Source organism: Argiope bruennichi, chromosome 11, assembly GCF_947563725.1.
Source record: "Argiope bruennichi chromosome 11, qqArgBrue1.1, whole genome shotgun sequence".
In the NCBI taxonomy this organism is placed as follows: domain Eukaryota; kingdom Metazoa; phylum Arthropoda; class Arachnida; order Araneae; family Araneidae; genus Argiope; species Argiope bruennichi.
The window spans coordinates 18,016,880-18,040,182 of record NC_079161.1 but is presented as its reverse complement, the minus strand read 5'-3'; the positions used below and the strand labels follow the sequence as shown (position 1 = coordinate 18,040,182).

General features: G+C 30.4%; 1 protein-coding gene across 5 annotated transcripts in view; it reads right to left on the bottom strand.

Moving 5' to 3' along the window:
- LOC129957204 (RIMS-binding protein 2-like) overlaps positions 1-23,303 on the bottom strand; it is a 388,720-nt gene that overhangs the window by 55,893 nt on the left and 309,524 nt on the right. For all 5 annotated transcript variants that reach the window (XM_056069422.1, XM_056069421.1, XM_056069423.1 and 2 more), the window contains 7 exons: positions 22,838-22,957; positions 22,105-22,188; positions 19,567-19,644; positions 16,287-16,409; positions 9,719-9,874; positions 4,554-4,688; positions 1,379-1,568 (listed from right to left, as the gene is read on the bottom strand). In XM_056069422.1, coding sequence (XP_055925397.1) covers positions 1,379-1,568; positions 4,554-4,688; positions 9,719-9,874; positions 16,287-16,409; positions 19,567-19,644; positions 22,105-22,188; positions 22,838-22,957 — 886 coding nt within the window. The remainder of the gene's footprint in view (positions 1-1,378; positions 1,569-4,553; positions 4,689-9,718; positions 9,875-16,286; positions 16,410-19,566; positions 19,645-22,104; positions 22,189-22,837; positions 22,958-23,303) is intronic.

Sequence of the window (23,303 nt, the reverse complement as noted above, 5' to 3'; positions counted from 1 at the left end):
TTTAAATTTTGGTTAGAATTCACATTCATATCTGCAATTTAATGCACCATTACTACTGTTTTTAATTAATTTTGGTTAGGTTATAATAATTTTTTGATTATTTCTGACGTCTCATACTGTGTTTAAATGAAATTCCCCCATACACTAAATAAGAATAGAATCTTATAAATTATCTAAAAAAACGTTATCAGTATAATATGAATACAAGTGCAAATAATTTTAAGGAGAAATTTGCTTCACATTGATGCTTTAGAGAAGTTATTGTAGTAATGAAAAATAAAATAATGATTTGTTGTGCAACAACAGCTTGGATGGCAAGGAATTCAATGGTTTATAAAATAATGATAAATTTTCAAAAAATAATTTTAAATTTCATCAAAGCATTAAGTGATTGTCGAGATGCATAATTATCAATAAGAAAGAAAAGATTTTCTGTTGTGCAGATTATAAATGAAACAATTATTTTAAAATATTGCAACTTTGTTTCATTGCAAAATTTTAAAAAGGAATGTAAATTTAAATAAATAATTGAAAACATTAAATTTTCTATTATAAGAGTGCAAAAATTTATTACAATACAACAATAAATATTGAAAGTTGCCATAAAAATACTATAAAACAGAAATTATAGGACTAAATTAAAAATACAAATAGTTCTGAATTTCTTTTCAAAATCATATTTATAATCATAATTCAGTTACTCTTTATCTCACATATACAAATTTTTTAACTGCCACAAGTTATCTATAGATCATTTCATATTTCCATTCCCCCATGTTTTCACAAGTGAAATTTCCCATCAGTATATAAAATTTCTTGAATCAATTTCCATTAAAATTAATTAATACTGATATTAATTGTTAAATTTAATGTTAAAACATTACAAATATCATACACTTAAATTTATTTACTGAGAATTAACAATACATTTTAAAGGAAATAATACAGTTTTAAGCATTGTACTTCAAATGGAAGAACAATGAGTAATAATAGAGAAACGGAAAGTATTTTGCTTTTTTTAAATTGCTTATTTTAAAAAAATAAGTTGAAATTTTCCATCTCAAATCTTTAATTTCAGTATTTAAATTTAGAAAAAAATCATCTTGAATAAAGTTTTTTGAATTGTTTTCTTTGCATTGAATTGAGAAATATTAAATCTATAATATTAAATCTTGTTTCAGCAAATATAAAATAAAAAAAGCTCGTTTCTTTTGATTATTGCAATAATAAATATATAATTTTCATATGACAAGAATACAAAAATATAAGGTAAATTATATACAATCCTATGCTTACCTTTTTAATACATACATCACAAAGAAAAATAGAAAATAATTCACTTTCGGATTTGAGAAAACATAAAACAAAATTTGCTTACCTGGACTAGTAATTGGAACAGAATTAAAAGATTCATAGGGAACATTTAAACTCCTAGAAGTTGAAGTTTCTAATACTGGTAAAGAGGAAGAAACAGAATGACTCCTATTTGAACTAAATATTGTGTCACTGCCTACTAGGTACAGGTCCATTTCTTGATCTAGCTTGGATGAAGGTGTTTCACCAGGTATCTGTAATATTAAAAAAATCATACTAAAAAAAAAGCAGCAAATATATAAACGCTTAAAAAAAACTTACTGCAGCAAATATTTTCCATTATAAGAAAATATTATATGACTTAAAAATATTACATGAATTAAATAATTTGAATATTAAAATTTAAGAGTCAAGGTGGTAGTTTCATGGCATAGTTTACTCAATAAAAAACACCTTTTCATTATGAATGAAACTTGTGTACCTTCTTTTTGATCTATTGCAATTATGAATTTTCATAATAAGTATCATGAAACTTAGATTTAATCATTGATCCATTTTTAATAAACTGTCATTTGTCATTATAAATAAATGCACCAAACATTATTAATATTTTATCATTAACAATTATTTAAAACAAATAAAATGTTTATAGAAACTTAATTGAGTAAATGTCGATGCCAAAGTAAAAGCAACATTGAAAGATGAAATCATTATCTCATTTTAACATAACAGTAAAGCAAATTGAGAATTTGTTCGTTATTTCAGATGACAACTTATTGTTTTGGGAAAATGAAGTATTTAATGATATTAAGTAAATTATTAGAATATAATTTCATTTTATATTCAAACTTTTGGTTGGCATAAAAGTTTGACAATTTATAAATATCTATTTATAGGAAATACATTAAAACTACATCTTTTATGAACTTGTGTTTGCTACTGTGTATATCAATGATATATTGGTTTGTACACAGCAAAAATGAACTAATTTTCAACTGCTAGGTAATTAGTAGCAGATTTCCACCTAGGCAAGACAAAAACTGCCTGGGGCCTCTAGAAGGAGATGGGTGGGGCGAAAGCAAATTGCTTAGATATTATTATTCTAGATGGCAAATAAATAAGTTTGTAAAAAGTACATCTAAGAATCATAAAATATTAGAACAACATAAACACTTTAATTGTTCAGTTTCCTATATGTTACATTACCCTCATTTGGTTATTTGAATATTGGCTAAATTCTAGAGACGGGTACCGCCAAGTTTGGCGCCAAATTTTAAAGCTAAAGTTGCCAATATGGCAACCCCTCTACGCCTGCAATGTATGGCAACCCTGTGAAGAGAATGGGGTGATGTCGGTGATGTAATTATCAACTAATCAGGTATGAATTGACTTTGAATATCAACCAATTAGGTATAAGTGCAGCTTTTCGCGGGGAATTTCTAATTTCTACTGCTCCCCAAGTCTTGTAACGCATTTTTTCTTACTTTCTTCGATTTCTCTTGTGCTGGCAGCTTTTCGTGGGGAATTTCAAGATTTTCTCTTCGATTAATTGACGATTGGATTTATACTGATTTCTTCTGCTTGTAAAGTATTTTTTTTTCTTACTTTCGTCCATTTTTCTTGTGGTGTAAAATGGCTGTTATGAATGTGACAAATGAGGAATCCCTTAAATGGAGGGGTTTTTTCGATTTAGAACGTTTGGTAGCGAAAGCGTGTGTTGAATGGTGCATGAAAATGGATTTAATTGCTGATGGAAGTGTGGTGAATGCGGGCAGGATATGGTATTAACAGAAAGGAAAGGTTTGTAGAAGAGAAGGGCATTATTGTAAATTAACGAAATTCACATCGTTAAATCGGGTGAGTTCAAAAAAATTTGTATTGTTTTTTTTGTGCATTTTTTTAAATGTAACATTGTTCAAATTGTGCTATTTTTAATTATTTCTTATATAATTATTCTTATTTTATAATTATAATATTCTAAATATAAATATAATATTCTATTAAATATAATTATTCTTATTTTTGTTCTTTTTGTATACTTCATGCCAAATTTTTCTCCTGCCATCGCCCCAAGGACGCTGTAATCTTCAGAAAAAAATCTCTTGAAAATAGTCATAATATTGAGAAATACAATTCTGAAGATTACAGCGTCCGCGGGGCTTGGCGAGAAAAATTTGGCGGGAAATCGCCAAATGGTACCCGTCTCTAGAACTGTACCTGAATATTTAGAAACATCAAATATTGTGTACAAATGTGGATAACGGACAATTTTGGAGTCATAATAACTTTGAAATACATTCATTTATTTATTTAAAGTTATTAGAATGAAAAAGAATTATCCACAATAAACCCTGGATATGTTGTGGTGAAATGCGAAACTAAACTTTCCAGTTTATTATGAGGTGGTGCTCATATTCTGCAAAGTCTAACACAGCAAAGCATCTAAATCTGCCATTGTTATAACACAAAGACATGACAACCTTTGCACAGTATGATATACTTTGTATTAAATTTCATAATGCAGTAAAGAAAACTGAGTAAGTAATTTGAATCTCTTTCCATCTGAGTGCTAAAATTTTACATAGACATAAAATTTTGACATCAGAAACACATATTAACTTTCATTTATGTTGTTTCTAGTATTCAAGATAAAGATTTAAGTGCTAAATGAACAATATGTCTCTTAAAGAATGCAGTTTAAAATTAGAAAGAAAAAAAAAATCCATAAATTTGGTATAAACATTCAACATTCTAGCTAAACCCATTTTTGAGTTACTGCATTCATAAGAACAGACAGAAACAATGATAGTATATTAAACCATAGTCAGATTTAGTCCAATAGATCTACAATTCCATTTGTCCAGCTAACAGCATTGTTGATCTATTCCATTAAAATATACACAGATAAACAGACCTTCATAGGCAAATTTCCTCCAGTATCTGACAAAAATCTACAATTCAATTGTGCTGCAAACATTACACATGAAATTACAATCCTTTAGCTGCTTCCATTTTTGAATCATGATTTCATGCTTATTGCCAGTAGGCAAACAAAATGACAGCCAAAGAAAATTCATTAATTTTTTTTATCCCCACCCTCTTTAATATAACTATTAATAGCACATTTCAAAGACAGATTTTTGATAAAAGATTGTTAAATAGTCTGTTACCAGGAATTATAGATACAGATTTGAGTAAGTTTACAGAGGAAAACATTTAAATAAAATAAAGCAACTTACGTCAGCTGAGTGTGACCTATGGGAACGCCATGCATGTTTGGTTTGAGACCGGCGTAAAGATGCCATTTCAAGGGCAAGTTCTTCATGCAAGACATTCTGCAGTTCACACTTTTTCTGAAGTTCACGTACTTTGGACTGAAAATAAAATAATTCAATCATTGATAATTTCTATTAGTATATAGAGATGCAATGCTCAATAATTTTAAGAAAACATATTTTTAAACTGAAGTACAAACATACATAAACAAATGTTTACAAAAATATTTAAGATTTATAGTAGAATCTTAATTATCTGAAGTCAAATTATATATAACTAATAATTTACAATGATATGGAAGGAAAAGCAAAAATTGTCAAAACTTGAAAAATAATATTGAAAGTATAATCTGTAGATTTGATATCCCATTCCCAACATAATGAAATTGCTCTTAGTTGCAAACCACTGCTAAGGCATGATTTAATAATGTATATGTATTACATGCTCATACATAATTTTTTCTTTTTCATGTAAATCTGGCCATTTTTACAATTTTCTATAGTTTATATATATTTAATAGGTTTTCAAAGGTTTATATATATATTTAATTCAATTTTGCAAATTAAAATTAGATATTTTCTGTGTCTTATGTCCTTATTCTTTAATTTCTGATTTCAATCCAATTGTCAAAATTTCTACATATACACCTCTATCTAAACCCAATTTAATTCAGATGGTTGGAGATCTATTCCATATTCAAGGAACAATCATTAAACTTCATAAGTGTATATTATCATCGCTGTAGTCTTTTTTTAAAATTACAATCAGCCACCCTGTTACCACACAACTAAGCCGCATAAACAGGTATTATTGTGATTGGCTATTATGCTCATTAATCATCTAAAATTTTGCATATGGAAACAATGGCCAACAAAAGTTTAAAACAATCTTCAAACTGTTGGTAAAAGGCTAGAAATTTTTTCCATCATTTCTTTTAGTATTTTTTAATTTCTAGGGTATTGCAACATTGTGTTAAAGTTACTATCTGTAGCATCTGGCAACCCCAGTGTGAGCGAGCAATCATTTTTATACAAGTTTCATCGCACAACAGATGGAACGAAGCTGATCGAAGTGAGCGGTGAATAAAGCATTGTGGTGTTTGCCTTCCGATTATGGAATTACTTAAATAATTACTCAATCACCTCATATCCATAATGAGTCTGTGGTGAATAGCATATAAGCCAGTAACAGCGCTTCTACCCAAACAGATGCTTTGGTAAAATGGTTTAGTTACTGGACTGCTAACCAAAAGGTCCCAGGCTCTATCCTCCCGCTTCTAATGCCTCTAAATTGGTGTTGCGTGTTCAAATCACGTCCGGGTCACCAGTTTAGTGCGTGGTTTAACACGCATTGCCAAATTTACTTTAAATTAAAGTATTAAAACATTTAATGAAAACTGCCAGCCATGTAGATAACAAAAATAAATTTTAATTACAAATTAAATTAAATATAGATCATGATACATTGGCCGTAATACCATCGACCAGCACGAGGCAGAAGTTCGGAGCAAGCCGGCAAAGGCAGGAAGTGAGTCACTGGTTTTAGTTGGAAAGCAAAGTTCATCTCCATAGGTATGATTGATGCTTGTCGCCAGCTGGCGAAACAAACAGTCATTTATCGCCTGTTTGGCCGCTGTAAGTCTTCCTCTGATTTCTTTGAGTTCGTCATATTCAGTTATGTAGAGCTGAACCGAGCCTATTTCACCACATATACATGTGTTGCTTTGCATCCCTCCGAATTTGTACAAATATTCAGGAAATCTTCTATGTCCCGATATAATTTGCACTATCATTGGGTGAAATATTCTTTTTACGAGTTTTGGTTCGGTATGAATTCATATGTAATGCGACCTTTGCATGGCATTATCCGACTATCCTGTCACTGCATAGTCATCTCTCTTCTAAATTCCTTCTGAACATTTGGAATGATTTGGGGATTACAATATTTATTTGGTCTTCCTGTGTAGCTTTTTTGTATATTCATCTTCTCTCTCGTTTCCGCATTTTCCGATGTGAGCCTTAATACAATTTAATCTAATTTATGTATACTCTTTAGCATTTCTCAGTTTTCTTTAATTTTCCAGATTTTATTATTTTTGGTGTTCGTGGATTGTATTGTACGAAGGGCTGACATATAGTGTGAGAATATAGAGCATTTATGCCAGTCCTCCAACCCACACAATACTCAACTGCTATTTTTATTGTTCAGAGTTTGGCTTCGTAATTAATAGCATGATTAGAAATACAAACTTTAAAAAAAATCTATTTCCCTACTGTAGAAATGTACTATCATTCCCATACCCGTCCTTTTATCATCTTTGGATCCATCAGCGAATACTTCAATGTTACCCATTCTTCGTCATTTTGTTTGAAAGCTGAAGGTCAGACAATTCGTTGGACGGATTTCAAGATTATCATTTTCTATCTTATAATTTTCTTTATAAAATATTTTATCCCCAATCCATTGTTGTAGTCTGTAGGAATGTGAACTGATAAATGCAAAATCTGAGAGAGACTCTATATATTAAGTAAACTCAAGTTCACTTTTTCCTTTAAAAAAAAAAACATATAAAGATATAACACAGTCTGGTACTTTGGGATTATCCCGCCGATCTGTCAACGTTCGCGAAAATGAGCCAATCCTTTGGCACTATCATAATGAAAATAATTTGCGGTTATTGGCGCAAAGCTACTTTTTGGCGACAATAACGCATTTGGCGAAAATGATCGACGGGATAATCCTTAAGTACCCGCAATCTGCATTAACATTGTATTACTAATCATAAAATTCATAATCACAAATAAACCATGATACATCAACCTGAAATGTGCAAATTAAAAATATGTGCTATCTGAAAATAAAGAAACAACTCCAAGTAATCTAAAATTATAGAAAAACGTCCCATTAAAAAAAAATGGTACAGTTCGGTTTTAATGGCGACCAAACACCGCCAAGAATAAATTTCGCCAAATTATAAAAATATACTCAAGCGCATTATTATTTACTAGCCGCCTTTGGCGACCAGCCGGTTCGCCAATCTTAATGTTCGTTAAAATTTTAATAATTAAATATTTTATGCAATTCCAACTTTAATAGATTCTTCAGCAAAATATTTTAAAACTTCAAATTTTGATAGTCATATAATTCACTCATAATATTATAAAGACCTTCAGTCATAACGTGATATGTATCTCTCTAATTTTCTGGTACCCCTCGTAGAATTTATGCTTTAAATTAAAGTGTAAAGGATTAATCTGCAATTAATATAATAATATTTTTTTACTGAAACAAAGCATTTTTTTAATAATATGATGACTGAAAAGAGAGTCACTGAGCGTTTAAACTTTATGGGCACCAAAGAATATCTTTCTTAATTTATGTAATATCTCAAGAATTTGTCAACAAAATTTTCTCAGATTCATCATGAATGGATCGATTCATTAACAATGTTTCATTTTAAATGCATCAAACACTAAGAAAATAAAATGAATCGTTTAAAATAATCGGTCGAAAACAGGTCTAAAAAAACTACTTAAAAAACGATGTACTTAAAACTATAAGCATATATAAAAAATATATACAACTAACATAAATACAATTTAATTACAAAAGCATGCAACTAACCTAAAAATAATTTAAATCATTGAAAACAGGTTAAAAAAAACTACTTAAAAAACGACGTACTTAAAACTATAAGCATATATAAAAAATATATATAACTAACATAAATACAATTTAATTACAAAAGCATGCAACTAACCTAAAAATAATTTAAATCATTGGAAACAGGTTAAAAAAAACTACTTAAAAAACGATGTACTTAAAACTATAAGCATATATAAAAAATATATATAACTAACATAAATACAATTTAATTACAAAAGCATGCAACTAACCTAAAAATAATTTAAATCATTGAAAACAGGTTAAAAAAAACTACTTAAAAAACGATGTACTTAAAACTATAAGCATATATAAAAAATATATATAACTAACATAAATACAATTTAATTACAAAAGCATGCAACTAACCTAAAAATAATTTAAATCATTGAAAACAGGTTAAAAGAAACTACTTAAAAAACGACGTACTTAAAACTATAAGCATATATAAAAAATATATATAACTAACATAAATACAATTTAATTACAAAAGCATGCAACTAACCTAAAAATAATTTAAATCATTGTAAACAGGTTTAAAAAAAACTACTTAAAAAACGATGTACTTAAAACTATAAGCATATACAAAAAATATATAACTAACGTAAATACAATTTACGTACAAAAGCATACAACTAACCTAAAAGTAATTTAAATCGTCCGTTGATAATGGTTGCCATGCCAACAATCAGAACACAGTGCGCATGCGTGAATTTTCTTCGCCTTTTACGGTAACTCAAATGCTTGAATTTTTCTATGCCAGTTGGGGTAACGCTATGCAGATTAGACATTTTTAATTTCCTTTATTCTGTGTTATTTTAATTCAAAAGTACTTCAGAATGAATCTGAAATATGGATTAATTAACAATGTTTAATTTTAAATGCATAAAACATTAAGAAAATAAACAGAATCGATTGAAATAATCCGCCGAAAAATCTTAACCCTAGCCTCATTACTGTTGGGAAAAAAAAAGAACTGAAGCCTAAATCATTTGGCGTTGGGGAAAATGGAAGATTATTTTGGCGGAAAAGTTGGCGGTGGGGAAAATGGAAGATTTTTTTGGCGGGAAAGTTAGTTTTTAATTAATAATTAAAATTCTAATTAAAATTTTAAAAAAAGGGACCCCAGGTGCACATTCGCGACCTCTAAGGTATACATGTACCAAATTTGGTAGCTTTATGTCAAATGACCTGGCCTGTAGAGCGCCAACACACACACACACACACATTGAGCTTTATTATAAGTATAGATTTTAAAATATCTTGAACGCGCGAATTACATGCTATATAATTCGATGATTAAAATCTCCAAATTAGCGAAATGTTTTCTTGGCCTTTTTTGGTCGCCGTTACAACCGACAAGTACCAAAAAATTAAATTTATATTCTTATGGTTTTGATCTAAATTCATGTCATATTAAAAGTAATTTAGAATAAGGTTACAAAACGAAAAGTTATAACAATACCTCAAGGTTTTGTATTGCCTCCTGAGCAGCTTGCTTTTCTGCTTTACTAATGTAATGATGATGACGATGTTCCTCTTGCTTCCTCTGTAGTTCAGCAACGGCATCAGCATGTTGTTTCTCTAACTCCTTCCGCCTATCAGCGGCTTCTCGCATATGCTGAATAAATTGATATTAAGGATTAATAAGTATTTTTTGCTTGAATATAATTCAATATTAAAATAATTAGCAAGGCAGGAAACTATGGCTAAATTCTAGAAACGGGTACCGCCAAGTTTGGCGCCAAATTTTAAAGCTAAAGTTGCCAATATGGCAACCCCTCTACGCCTGCAATGTATGGCAACCCTGTGAAGAGAATGGGGTGATGTAATTATAAACTAATCAGGTATGAATTGACTTTGAATATCAACCAATTAGGTATAAGTGCAGCTTTTCGCGGGGAATTTCTACTGCTCCCCAAGTCTTGTAAGGTATTTTTTCTTACTTTCTTCGATTTCTCTTGTGCTGGTAGCTTTTCGTGGGGAATTTCAAGATTTTCTCTTCAATTAATTGACGATTGGATTTATTCTGATTTCTTCTGCTTGTAAAGTATTTTTTTTTTCTTACTTTCGTCGATTTTTCTTGTGGTGTAAAATGGCTGGTATGAATGTGACAAATGAGGAATCCCTTAAATTGAGGGGTTTTTGCGATTTAGAACGTTTGGTAGCGAAAGCGTGTGTTGAATGGTGCATGAAAATGGATTTAATTGCTGATGGAAGTGTGGTGAATGCGGGCAGGATATGGTATTAACAGAAAGGAAAGGTTTGTAGAAGAGAAGGGCATTATTGTAAATTAACGAAATTCACATCGTTAAATCGGGTGAGTTAAAAAAAATTTGTATTGTTATTTTTGTGCATTTTTTTAAATTTAACATTGTTCAAATTGTGCTATTTTTAATTATTTCTTATATAATTATTCTTATTTTATAATTATAATATTCTAAATTCTACTATTCTATAATATTCTGAATATAAATATAATATTATAATATTCTATTAAATATAATTATTCTTATTTTTGTTCTTTTTGTATACTTCCTGCCAAATTTTTCTCCTGCCATCGCCCCAAGGACGCTGTAATCTTCAGAAAAAAATCTCTTGAAAAAAGTCAATATTGAGAAATACAATTCTGAAGATTATAGCGTCCGCGGGGCTTGGCGAGAAAAATTTGGCGGGAAATCGCCAAATGGTACCCGTCTCTAGAACTGTACCGAAACTATTTTCAGAATTTATTGAAACACACAAAAGAAATAAGAATTAATGCAAAATCTTTATGTACACAAACTGAAAGATATTCAGTAACTGATGAATTGATAGAGATGTTAGATAAGTCATTTTTGATAAACAGAATCAAGTTAAGATATGACAAAAATCAAATATTGCGGCTGGTTTTCAATCTCTCTTAACATGAATTGAAGATATATCAATAATAAGACAAAGGGAGGAAAATAAATGCGTCGAGTTTCATATAGTGGTGTTTATTTTAACTCTTATAATTTCCCTATGACCTGCTCTCCATTTCATACTTTTCTCTCTCTCTCAACGAATGCATTTATCTGTTTGAGGTTAAAGGTCAGATACTAACTCATTAGAGACAGGCTATAATATATGTTCCACTCTATAGTTAGCATATTGATTACTTAAGGTGAGTTCTTTTATGAAATTATGGTGAGAAAGTTTATGAAATTCAGTATAAAATCATAGAAGTTCATATCATCAAATCTAACAATATAACGGATTAAAATCTCACTTCTTTTTATTCATATTTTTTAGTTGGAATGGTAGAATAAGAGGTGATTCTTTTTAAATGTAATAAAAAAATAAAATTTAACATCACGATTTTATGATTTTTCCGAATCAACTAAATATAATGATAAAATTTTGTAAAATATTTAATCCTTTAATCTTTCTTTTTGACCTAATGCAAATTTCTGCATCTTTCTACAACTTTCTAAGCTGTTTTCAGCTCGTTATCATTTTAATGGAAAGTGATTTAATATCAGTAAAAAAAAAAAAAAAAAAAAAAAAAAAAACATTAATAAACAGACCCTACCCTATTTAGAAGCATTTGGTAGTCATAATTAAGATTAGACAAGACAATAAATCATATAAAATTTAAGAAATTAATATCATTTCTCCATATAATAGGCTTTAAAACTTACAATAGATACTAGATTTCTGGGTACTTTTACGTTAGCCGGGCACAAGCGAAAAATCGCCAAATAATGTAGAATTCCGCCAAATTTCTTATGCCAAATTCGCGTTTGGTTCACAATCCGTTAGCCGGACGCAAGCAAAAAATCGCCAAATAACGTAGAATTCCGCCAAATTTTTTACGCCAAAATCGCGTTTGGTTAACAATTGGTGACATTTGCAAACGGCTAACGGAAAAGTACAGCTTTTTATTATCAAAAAATGTAATAAAAATTTCCTACATTTACTTACCACCTAAATTTACAAATATAGTTCATACATTAAATGTAAAATAATGCATTATCTGTACTTAGACTTTCACTCATTTTTTTTATCATGCTTTATAAGCCCTTTTCTAAAAGAAACTCTCCTACCCACAATTCTAAACGCTTTTTTATAATATATAAAAACTTATGATTAGCATATAAACTATTATCAGATAATAAATTATTTAAATTTTAGTTTTTGTATATATATATATAGTAAAATAATAATACTTTCACAAAATATTATCCTTAAATAAAGGAAATAAAATGAGAAAAATTGTGAAGTATTCAAACTTGTGGATAATAAGAAATGATATTTTCTCTTCAGAAATTCATTTCAAATTTTTTCAGTCAATCAGTACGATAATTATTACAAATATTTGCCTGATTATGTATCTAAAATATAATTCCAAGGCATTCTATTGCTATAAATGGTTACAGCGCATTTCAATTTGAAAGATGCCTTGGTAGTACAAAGCAACAAAGGCTGTCTCACTTATTGATAGACATAGTTCAATAAGTTCGCAGCACATTGAAAAACACTTATTAGACTCAAACAACACATGCAGGTAAATACAAACAAACAGCGTTACAGTTACAAGTAAGATACGCTCGTGGCTCAAAGAAGCTTCTATTCATTTAAACCATGAAGGCTTTACTTATATCAGAGTTTGACAGATTTTAAAATATGTGTCAGCAAAATTTCTATTGCTTTCAAGCATTTCATCTATACTTTGAAATAGATACATTGAAATGTTTTTTTCTATCTATCGTATATCTAGTCTTGCGTACTTCGGCAGTGTTCATATGCAGAGGCGGCATTTAGATTACTGGACTAAATGCCGTCAATGAGGTCCGTTTTCGAGAGAGCCTTGTGCTTGAATGTATATTCTTAAATGAATTCAGTGGCGTCATTAGGATGGAGCAAGTTAATCCGCAAGTCCTATGCACTAACACTATGAGAACAAAATTAAGGCAAATAATATAAGAATCTACCGTCTTCTTTACTTTCTTGTATACGTAGTATAAAGAAAGAACAGTTATCATCACAAAAATTCGAACTCACTTCACTGAATTCGAAAAATACATTTTTGAAAAATGTTTATCGGCCTGTGACAAAGATAACTCTCAAACGCTGTGAGCTAGATGGTTAAAATTTGGTGCACAGTTTTTTGACCAAATTTTCAAATTTCTATCAATTTTTGAATAAAATTTTTCAGAGGAAGTCCGCTTGTCCGGCTGTTCGACTATAAGTTAATTCGATAATTGAAAAACGAAGAGAGCTAAATATATAAAATTTGGTACACAGATTTAACATCTATAATTTAGACATATATCAAAGTTCCATCCACATCCAACCCTCTCTTAGTCTGTATTTTCAGAAGCACGTAAATGCAATAGTTCAAAAATGCAATCAATTAAATATATCAAATTTGGTATGGGAATTTGTGATTGAGGTTGTAGTTTTGTACCAAATTTTGGTTTCATCAGATGGAAAAAACGTGTCTAAAACATAAATTCGATTTTTGGATGCTATTAACGCATGAAAGGGATTCATAGCCAAAAAAACTCGCCAAGGATGATATTGTTACAAATCTGTAATTTTGCTACCCGGCACGAATAGTGTCATCCTGGGAAAAACCGTTAAAACCGTTGTAAGATCTGTCCTGTAAGTGCTGAGTTTGGCGACCATTTGGCGACTTGGCGACGAATTTGGCGACTAAATGGATAATACTGGAAAGTTCGAGAAGTTTCACGATCCATCCAGTAGGAACCGAGATACACCCTGATTGGTCTGGGAGATTCTAGCCCCGCCTCCCGGAACTATAAAAGACAGGCACTCTGAAGTCTGGGGAAGTCGTGTGTGAGAGTAGTCGGAGTCGCCGACAAGTAACAGAACGAGAGGATTAGACAGCAAGCAAGCTGCTGAACTAGCGATTAAATGTGCTGCATTATTACGATTGATTGGCGGTATTTGTAGAAATTTTTTTTTGCAACAATATGATAGAACCAGTAAAAATGTTAAATTATCGCCAAAAGTTAATGTCTCGTAACTTTTGCACGCTAATGCCATGTAAGGCGTTCTTTGGCGTGGCAAATTTTATAAAAGAGTGCAGAAGACCACTTCCGCTGGTTTAAATACTTATTTGTAAACAATGTTTATGAACAGAAATTACTGCAGACATAAAAAAATTGGACTTTAAGACTTCGAGGCACATTCACATTCCTGACCTTCCAACATCAAAAGCGTACTTATGTTTATCAGCAGATTTGGACAAAAATGTGTTTCAGAAATCTGTCTCCCAGATTCAAATCACACAATAACGCAAATGCTAGTACCTAGATGGAAGCAGTTTAGCATATTGTTTTTTAATCAAAACTGTGGATCCGCATCGAAATTTGAGCGAATTCAACAAGTACCCAATTGTTCTACCTCTCTATCTCACCGTGAATTTTGAACACTGTAACATAAAAATGCAGCAATCTAGATAAATGGAATTTATAATTCTTTTTGATCATTAAAATTCTAGATCTGTATAAAATTTCCTGTTTCTTTCGGAAGTAAGGAAGACATCGAAAACCATACTATGAAACTCAAAATCTGCCATATTGCCCTAGTATACCAGACAATCAAGGGGAGGAATTTCCGCAGGTTCCTATTTAATCCTACTTCCTTATAATTTTATAAATATTATATAAATTACTTATTAATCTACGATTTAAAAATAATTTCCGATTGAGCTACGGCTTCATTATAACTGATATTGAAGAAAATAAAATTTAAAGCACTGGCTGTTATTTTCCCCATGGAATCAAAATGCTGTATCGACAAACTTTTTCGAAAACAATATAAATTGAAGATATTCTCTCTCACTGTTTCTTGCCTGCTCCTTATTTTCTTATCCAGTTTGCTTCAAGGTGCTTGTTTTGGTTTGGACAAAGAAATTTTGGCAAAAGTTAAAAATGGTAATTTCTTGAATTTGTGAGGGAAAAAATCGTTTATGTACTTTACGACTGTTTCTTCATGTTATTATATATATCGGAAATCAATAGTAAAAATTGAAATAAAGTATATGATGAAATTTAAAGTAAGGCAATCGAAACCTTAATGGCTCATCAGGGGATGAAATTATTGATTGCAGAACGCTAAAAACTGTGAACATAATGTGTAGGTACATTTTTAACTGGTTCATGCTGCTCCTAAAACTAGACTTGCTTAGATGCAAACTTACGGCCAGGACAATTTAGTTCATTTTGAAAAAGTAAGTGAATTCCTTTGTAACAAAAAAGAGTAGAAAATAGAATAATCTTAAAAATTTTATCAGTAGTCATATTCTATGAAGTAAAACTATCTGTGTAATTTAGTTTTATGATCTAAGTTTGAACAATTACTAATCATAATTCTTTTGTTAACGGATTATATTATATTGTTACGAATCTGTGATGCGGCTTCCCAGCATAGCTGGTTCCTTAGGAGGTCCCAGAGCTTGGCGACAAACTTGGCGACGAATTTGGCGCCAAAATGGATTATACCCGAAACATCGAGAATTTTCCCGATCCGTCGAGTAGGAACGGAGCTACGCCTCGAACGTTCCTGATTGGTTGAGAGGCTTCTAGCCCCGCCTCCTGAGACCTATAAAAGGAAGCACCCGCAGCTGCCGGGCAGGGTGAATTGAGTCGCGGACCAGTGGAGCCGAAGAGTAGTCGGAAGCGACGGTGAAGAACTCGTCTTCCAGGGACTAGCGGAGCAGCGACGGAGTAGAGCTGCTGTGTATACTGTTGTATGCTGCAAGTCTCGGCTGAAGATAATCATCTTCTGTGCTGTATATAGTTGTCGTCTTTGTGTTGTCCTGTGTGTCTTCGTGTAAATAAACGTCGTTGTTTCATTTTCTACTGCCGCCTGGCGATTGAGCGTTCTTCACACCATATAACTCCCACTATCGAAACGAACCCCCGGAAATTTCGTAACAATATTTATTATAAATGATTTTTTAATATTTGAGGTGCATCTGGTCACATCCTTTAACAGGATCTTAGATAATTAAATGACACCAAATGTAATGAATGTATTACCTTTACAAGTGCCTCCAGATTGTTTGATTTGCCTTGATGGCGGTCTACGTCTGACTTAGCCAGGGTGGACTGACTTAGGAAAATATCAGAGCTACTCAGAGACTGAAAGCATAGTTCGTTCACCTAAATTTAAGAAGAAAAAAAATAGTTTCAGTGAAATGAAATGCATTTTATTATAATGAAAGAAATAATTTCAAGAGAATTAAAAATACAAATTCCAAAGAATTTTATATATGCATATGAAAGAAAAAATCTTACACGAGAAATAAAAATTTTAAATCTAAGTTCTTCTTTCATGTTATAGTTTGAATACAGTATTGGAATTATTACAGTCAATGTTAAGTTAAACTGACGGAACAATCTGAGTATCAGTATGACAAATAAAAATCTGAATAGGATTCTAATGTAGGTAGAATTAATTGCGCATTTAATTTAATTTTTAATTCTCTCAGCGATGGATGAAAGGCATTTTTCAGAACCAGGCAATGCACATTATAAGACATTAATAAAAAATTAATTTAATTTCAAATCTTCTTAAATTTTTAATTTAATTCAACATGTTAAAGTTTTATTTTAGTTTAATTTATTGTCAAGAATACAAAGTGCACAGAGAGAGCGTATAAAAATCGTCAAAAAAATTCGATTTCAAGATATTTGACGAATCTACACATTTCACATCCCTCCAAGTGAAAGAAATGCATTTTTAGAATTACGCCTCTTGCTCGGTGTTTTTGTCTGTGAATACAATAACTAGATGGGTGAAATTTAATAAGTGGTCTTAAGGCAAATTTTGTATATTTCTGTTAAATAATGAACGAAATCCATACACATGAAATTTGTTTTCCCAGTGCAAGTAAACTCGATTACAATAAAACATTAAGAATTAGATGAGCAAAATTTGTGCACTGTCTTAGTACTGTAGATCCAGGTCACATTTTGAATCAATTAATTAACCGTTTATCGGTCTGTACATTCGCATAAACGTAAATTCTATTTTAAAAAAAAAGCACAATGACTTAGATAAATGAAATTTGGTGCATGGTTTTATTATTACAATTGTAATTTGTGTCAAATTTTGATTTTAAATGATAGATTCAGGTAATTGATTTTAATTGGTAATGCGTACTCAGTTTTTTCCCATCATATTGCGAAGCATAAATTGCGCGTGTACGTAACTTTGAATATATATATATATATATGCGCTCATTCCATTGCGGAACCATCATTTTCCATGATACGGAAATTTTATATGGAAGAATTAAGAGATAATAATATATAGAATTAATAATATCTCAATCTAATTTAAATCCTAATTAATTTGCTGATTTTTATCTTAATTTAGTTTATATTAACTTCATTCTAAAGTGTTCTCTTATTTCCTGATGCAATTCCCATTTGTTATTTAATTAATTTAACACGCGCTCCGTAAAATGCTGAATTAAGCAAGTTTCAAACTGCGAGTGAACGGATAAAAATCCTTACTGTTTATAACAAAACTACCTAAATTAACCTATCCTATACGTGCCAAAGACATTCCTATAAAACTCTCCAGTAAAAACCACCGAAGGGAAAGATTTCGGTCTCTTTTGCTCTGCCGCTCTCGTAGACCGACGTATCTCGTCGCTTCCTCCGTGTACTTAATAGCCTGCCATGATGGAATTAATTGATACTAAAATTTCAAAAGTTTCTTCTATTTGGCCACGTAACTGCTAAAATATGTTTACATATTTCATATTATATAGGTAACCAATCAAAAGTAAGAAATATTTTGAAAACGAAAAACTAAAACTAAAACGAAACGAAACAGTTTCGGAATCTCAACTAAAAATTATTTCTTATTCAAACTAAAACCAAAAAAGGAACTGGAAAAACATCATATTATTATCATATTAAAACATCATCAAATGCAGCTGCATCTAAAGCACAGATGAACTGAGACAAAAGTAATAAAAATCAAGTTAATAGGAAAATCAAATTAAACCAAATAAAAAAAGAATCCGGCCTGAATACTTTTTCAAGGGTCACCTTCAGGCAGGGATTCAAAAAAAGGGAATTTTTTTTCTGTGAAGGAATGCAGACTAAACAGTCAAATAATGATTCCTCGTGACCCGAAAATCCCCTGAAATCAGGCCCAAGAGATATACCATTTTAAGAGAAAGGAAAATACAAAACAAATTAGAAGAATACATCCACTACTAAGCAAAAATACCATATAATAACACTCAAACCAGTAATGGAAAACAAAAAGGAAAAAAACATACTAGCAGCATGCAAAGAAATTTTAAGCCATCGATTGTGTTTCCCGCTTTTTAACACCGCCAAGCTAAAGCATTTAAGGTAAAAAAACAATTGTAGGGTCCCAGTGCCATCTATTGAGTGATCTAATATGCAAGGAATGTTCTATTTTTATTATAGGAAAAGGATTAATCCCAAATCAATTCAAAGAATTTTCAGGGGATTTTCTAATTTCAGGGATTTTAGGGTCTCGAGGAATCATTATTTGACTGTTTAGTCTGCATTCCTTCACAGAAAAAAAATCCCTGCCTAAAAGTGACCCTTGAAAAAGTCTTCAGGCCGGATTCTTTTTTTATTTGGTTTAATTTGATTTTCCTATTAACCTGATTTTTATTACTTTTGTATATTATATATATATATATATATATATATATATAATATTTCAATTCACAGCAAAACTTACAGATGAAAACATAACAAGTTACTAAATTATTGAATGATATATTTATGCATATGTTATATTTATGATTTATTAGAAAATATCAAACATTCAAAAGTATAAGAACCAAAGGAATTATCAGACAAATTATCAGAATTAACGACGGCAGAGTGGATCAAGGAATGGATTATTTATTGCAAGTGCTGTTTTGTGTATACTTTGCTCTGTGTTTAGCTATCATAAATCCGCGCTTTTGTGTAGAAAATAAGTGTCATCATTTTTTACTGAGCCAATTAAAGTTTCCACCTTATATACTCCCCAGATGGATTTCGGATAATTTCTCCTAATAATATAATTTGACAGATCAAAGATATCATATCATCTGCAGGGTGATTTCAAAAACTGACAGATTACTGCCATGAGGATATTTGTATCATCCAAAAAGGAAACTAAAAGGAAGATAAAGATATTTCATTCAGTGTGGTATAAAATTTAATAATTCGCGAAATTCACATGAAGTTTTAAATGGCATTTTAAAACAAAAGCACTGTTATATGTGTTATCACAAAAAAAAAAAAAAAAGAAAAAAAAAAAAGCAATTCTTACTCCATCTGAGTTCTGATACGACTCCTCCAAACTATTTTCTTTCCTTCCTTCTTCTAATGTCACAAGCAACCTGTGTTCCTATGGAAACATGGAAAAAAAGAACAGGGTAAGCAGAAAAAATAAATTATAGGCAAGTTGACATAGAAATTAATTCATTTAACATGGACTTAATTTAGAAAATTAAGTCTGACTTGATGATTTGATTTGGTTATATTAACGTCCCGTTTGAAGCAACACTAGGGCTATTTTGGGACGGACCTCGTCATTTTGAACCACGGTCAGATGACGAGGATGACACCTGAGCTGGCACTCCTTCTCCACTCCACACCAGTGGGAGGACGTTTGGTCATGAAGGATTTATCGTGCAACAGACCCCCTTACACGACGGTTCTTCGGTGGAATCGGGTCACGAACCTGAAACCCTCCGGTTCCGAAGCCGAGACCTTACCACCAGGTCACCGCGGCCCTCTGACTTGATGGATTTCCAATAACTGTAATTAGGAAAGTGATCATTACAACTAATAAAGGAGAAAATGTATGTGTGTATGCATACGTGCATGCGCGCGCGTGTCCGTTGCGTTCTACAGACCAGAACGTTTGATACAGATATAAAAGGTTAACGCAAGATTTGAATTTGTCACCATTCGAGCAGTAAAGTGTTGACAACCTTATTTAAAAAAACATTTGACAGCTGATAGTCAAGGATTAGTAAAAATACAGCATTATACGATAGAACAACTTAACACAGGTTTTGAATTAAATAAAAAATACAATTTTTTAAAAAAATTGTTATATTTTTATTGAAACGTAAAGTACACAGAATTTGTTGGCACATACGCATTCTTTTGGCGAAATTTTCCATGCCCAATTTGCATACATGTGGCTGAATTTCGTCGATGCAGCGTTGGATTTCTTCCTTCAATGCACACATGTTTTGAAGCTTGTTGGCATAGACCTTTGACTTCAAATAACCCCATAAAAAGAAATCCAATGGTGTTAAATTACATGTTCTAGGTGTTTCGATTCTCAAAATTTAAAACCGTGGCCTCCATCCCTTCATTATTTTTTAAATATAGTTCCAACAATGAAAACACGTTGTTCTATCGTGTAACTCTCCATTTTTACTAACCCTAGCCTATCAATTGCCAAATGGTTTTTTAATAGGGTTACTAATACTTTACTACATGAATGGTGGCAAATTCATATCTTGGGTTAATTTTGGGACACCGTTTACTTTGGAGGGTGAGAAAAAGAGAATTCGAATAGGTTTTTTTTTTTTTTTTTTTTTTTTTTTCTGAAAGTTTGAACAATTGAAAATGAAATTAAATAGACATTTTTCCATAATTTCCGAAAATTCCATGCACATGAGTTTTACACCATTTTAAAATTAAAAGATCCCCGTAAGAGAAGCCAGTTTGGCTTCTGCCAGGGTTCAAGCAAAGAAGAAAGTTAAAAAAATTATTATTACAAAAACGAGGTAAAAAAATATTTTTGATTTATTTTGGGACATCTTTTAACATTTTATTTTCGACTATCTGTGTTATATAAATAAAAGAAAACCAATGAGAGTTGTTAATTGTTGTGCCTACAAATAGCTAAGTGCATTTCCAGGAAAAATGCAGTTCCCAGGATGGATAGTTTTAATTTTAGTTGTAACAAATTATTCCTATATTTTCAAGCAAATGTTGCAGTGAATTGAATTATTTTAGATGTTGGATCATTTAGAGAATGCTAGTTAATATTAATCAAATTTTAGTTCTTATTATATTCTGTCAACTTTTACTAATTTCTCTAGTGCTCTTTTATTTCTAATTATCAGTTTACGTAGAGGTTAAAGTTACAGTGATTCAAGACGCATTTTATTATTTTCCAGAAACTGGAATTAAAAAAAGGCATTATATTTATTCGAAAATAAAAAATAAAAAATGTTACAGTGTAATCATTCTAGGGATTTCTTTGATCTAGATTTAGCTTTCGATTCGTATAGAATTTGAACATTTGTTACAGTTTTAAACAATTTTTTAAAGTGACTTGCACCATTGCAACTTTTATCCATATCTATTATGAACCAAATAAAATCTGTTCTATAGTTTAAAAAAAACTAGGATCAGTAATTGCCATAAACAATAAGACATTGTATAACTTTTAATTTTTAAAAAATGAGGACAATTTGGAATTTATTAAATGGAAAGATAAATTTCATTTACTGAATTCAATATTTTTCAATATATTTAATTAAAATATTACTTATCAAGAATATACCATTGTTTATTAAATTTATTTAATTAAAGAATTTACTAAATCTATATATAAAAAACTGTAGGAAGGAATTTTATGTAGAGAGAATCTTACATATAATTAAAAAAAAAAAGAAAAAAAAGAAGAAGAAGAAGAAGAACAGCAAGTGACGAAGTTGGAGAGGTTACAGCTTTGAAAGTTTTTTCCCTTAGAAATAGTTGCTTTATGAGCACCGTGCTTACTTTTTCAAGAAAAGTGTTGCTTTTAAAAAAATATATAATTCTACTTTTTAAATCTTACCAAATTGGCACACAGTTGTTGCTTGTCACTTAATTCCTGTTTCAGCTGTTGAACCTCAGAATCCTTCTTCTGCAAACGAATCTCCTGCAAAATACGAATGCATTATTTTGAATAGTTTGTTAAACTTCATAAATCGTTCAGTTTTAGTCTCAGAAGAGAGAAATATTTTCTGTTTAATATATTTGTATGCTAATGATATTTTACAAAATAGATTAATATGACCAGAAAACTGTTTAAAAAATTAGGTTTCGTAAATTTTCAGAAACTTTTTTTCTTTTGACTGAAGCACCATAAAATTTAATTCTTTAAGCCATTAAAAGTATTTTTTATTTAGAGTATTTTACGATCTTGAAATTAGAAAAAAAATTGATTTAGATCATAGTTTTTCTTCATTTTCTTTAACACACACAAAAAAAATGTGATAAAATCATTATGTATATAAAATGACAGAGAAATGATCAGAAATTATAAAATAAGTATTAAATATAAATAAGTATTAAAAATAATAAAATAAGACTTCGTATTTAAATACTTGTATGTGAAAAAAATATTTATATGTAACAAATTATTTATATTTTTTATAATTTATTTCTGCCATATAGTTTTTTTTTTTTTTTTTTTTTTTTTGCAAGAATATAATTTTTTAACATGTCATTTCTAGTTATAACAAATATATATTCATTTAACAATTTGAAGATTAAACCATAATAAAATGAAATCAAATAGGACCTACAGCATCTTGTAGCTCATTGGTGATCTTTAGCAGCTCATCCAATTTTTGTCGTAAAGCTTCGTTATTCTTTTTCAAAGCTTCATATTGGGTAATATCGATGACAGCTGTTCTTTGGACTGCCTGCAAGAAAAATGTTAAAGATTAGTTGAATTTAGTTATTTTTTGAAATAATGAACATTCAACAATTTTAAATAACTAACAAATAAGGAAGAACGGTTTTCTTTGTGTGTGTGTGTGTGTGTTTGACAAAATATAATATAAAGTTTACATTTTCAAAAATTCCCCTCCTATAATATTGACCAGTACGAATGTGTTCTTCTCCGTTTTTATTTTCTTTTTTTTCTTCAAGAAATTGCAATAGAAAATATAGTTAGTAACTTATATTAAAAATAATCAAAAATGTTTATAATTACATTTTTCAAAAGTGAATTAAAGTTACGTTAATGAGTGTCCAGCCATCTTAAGT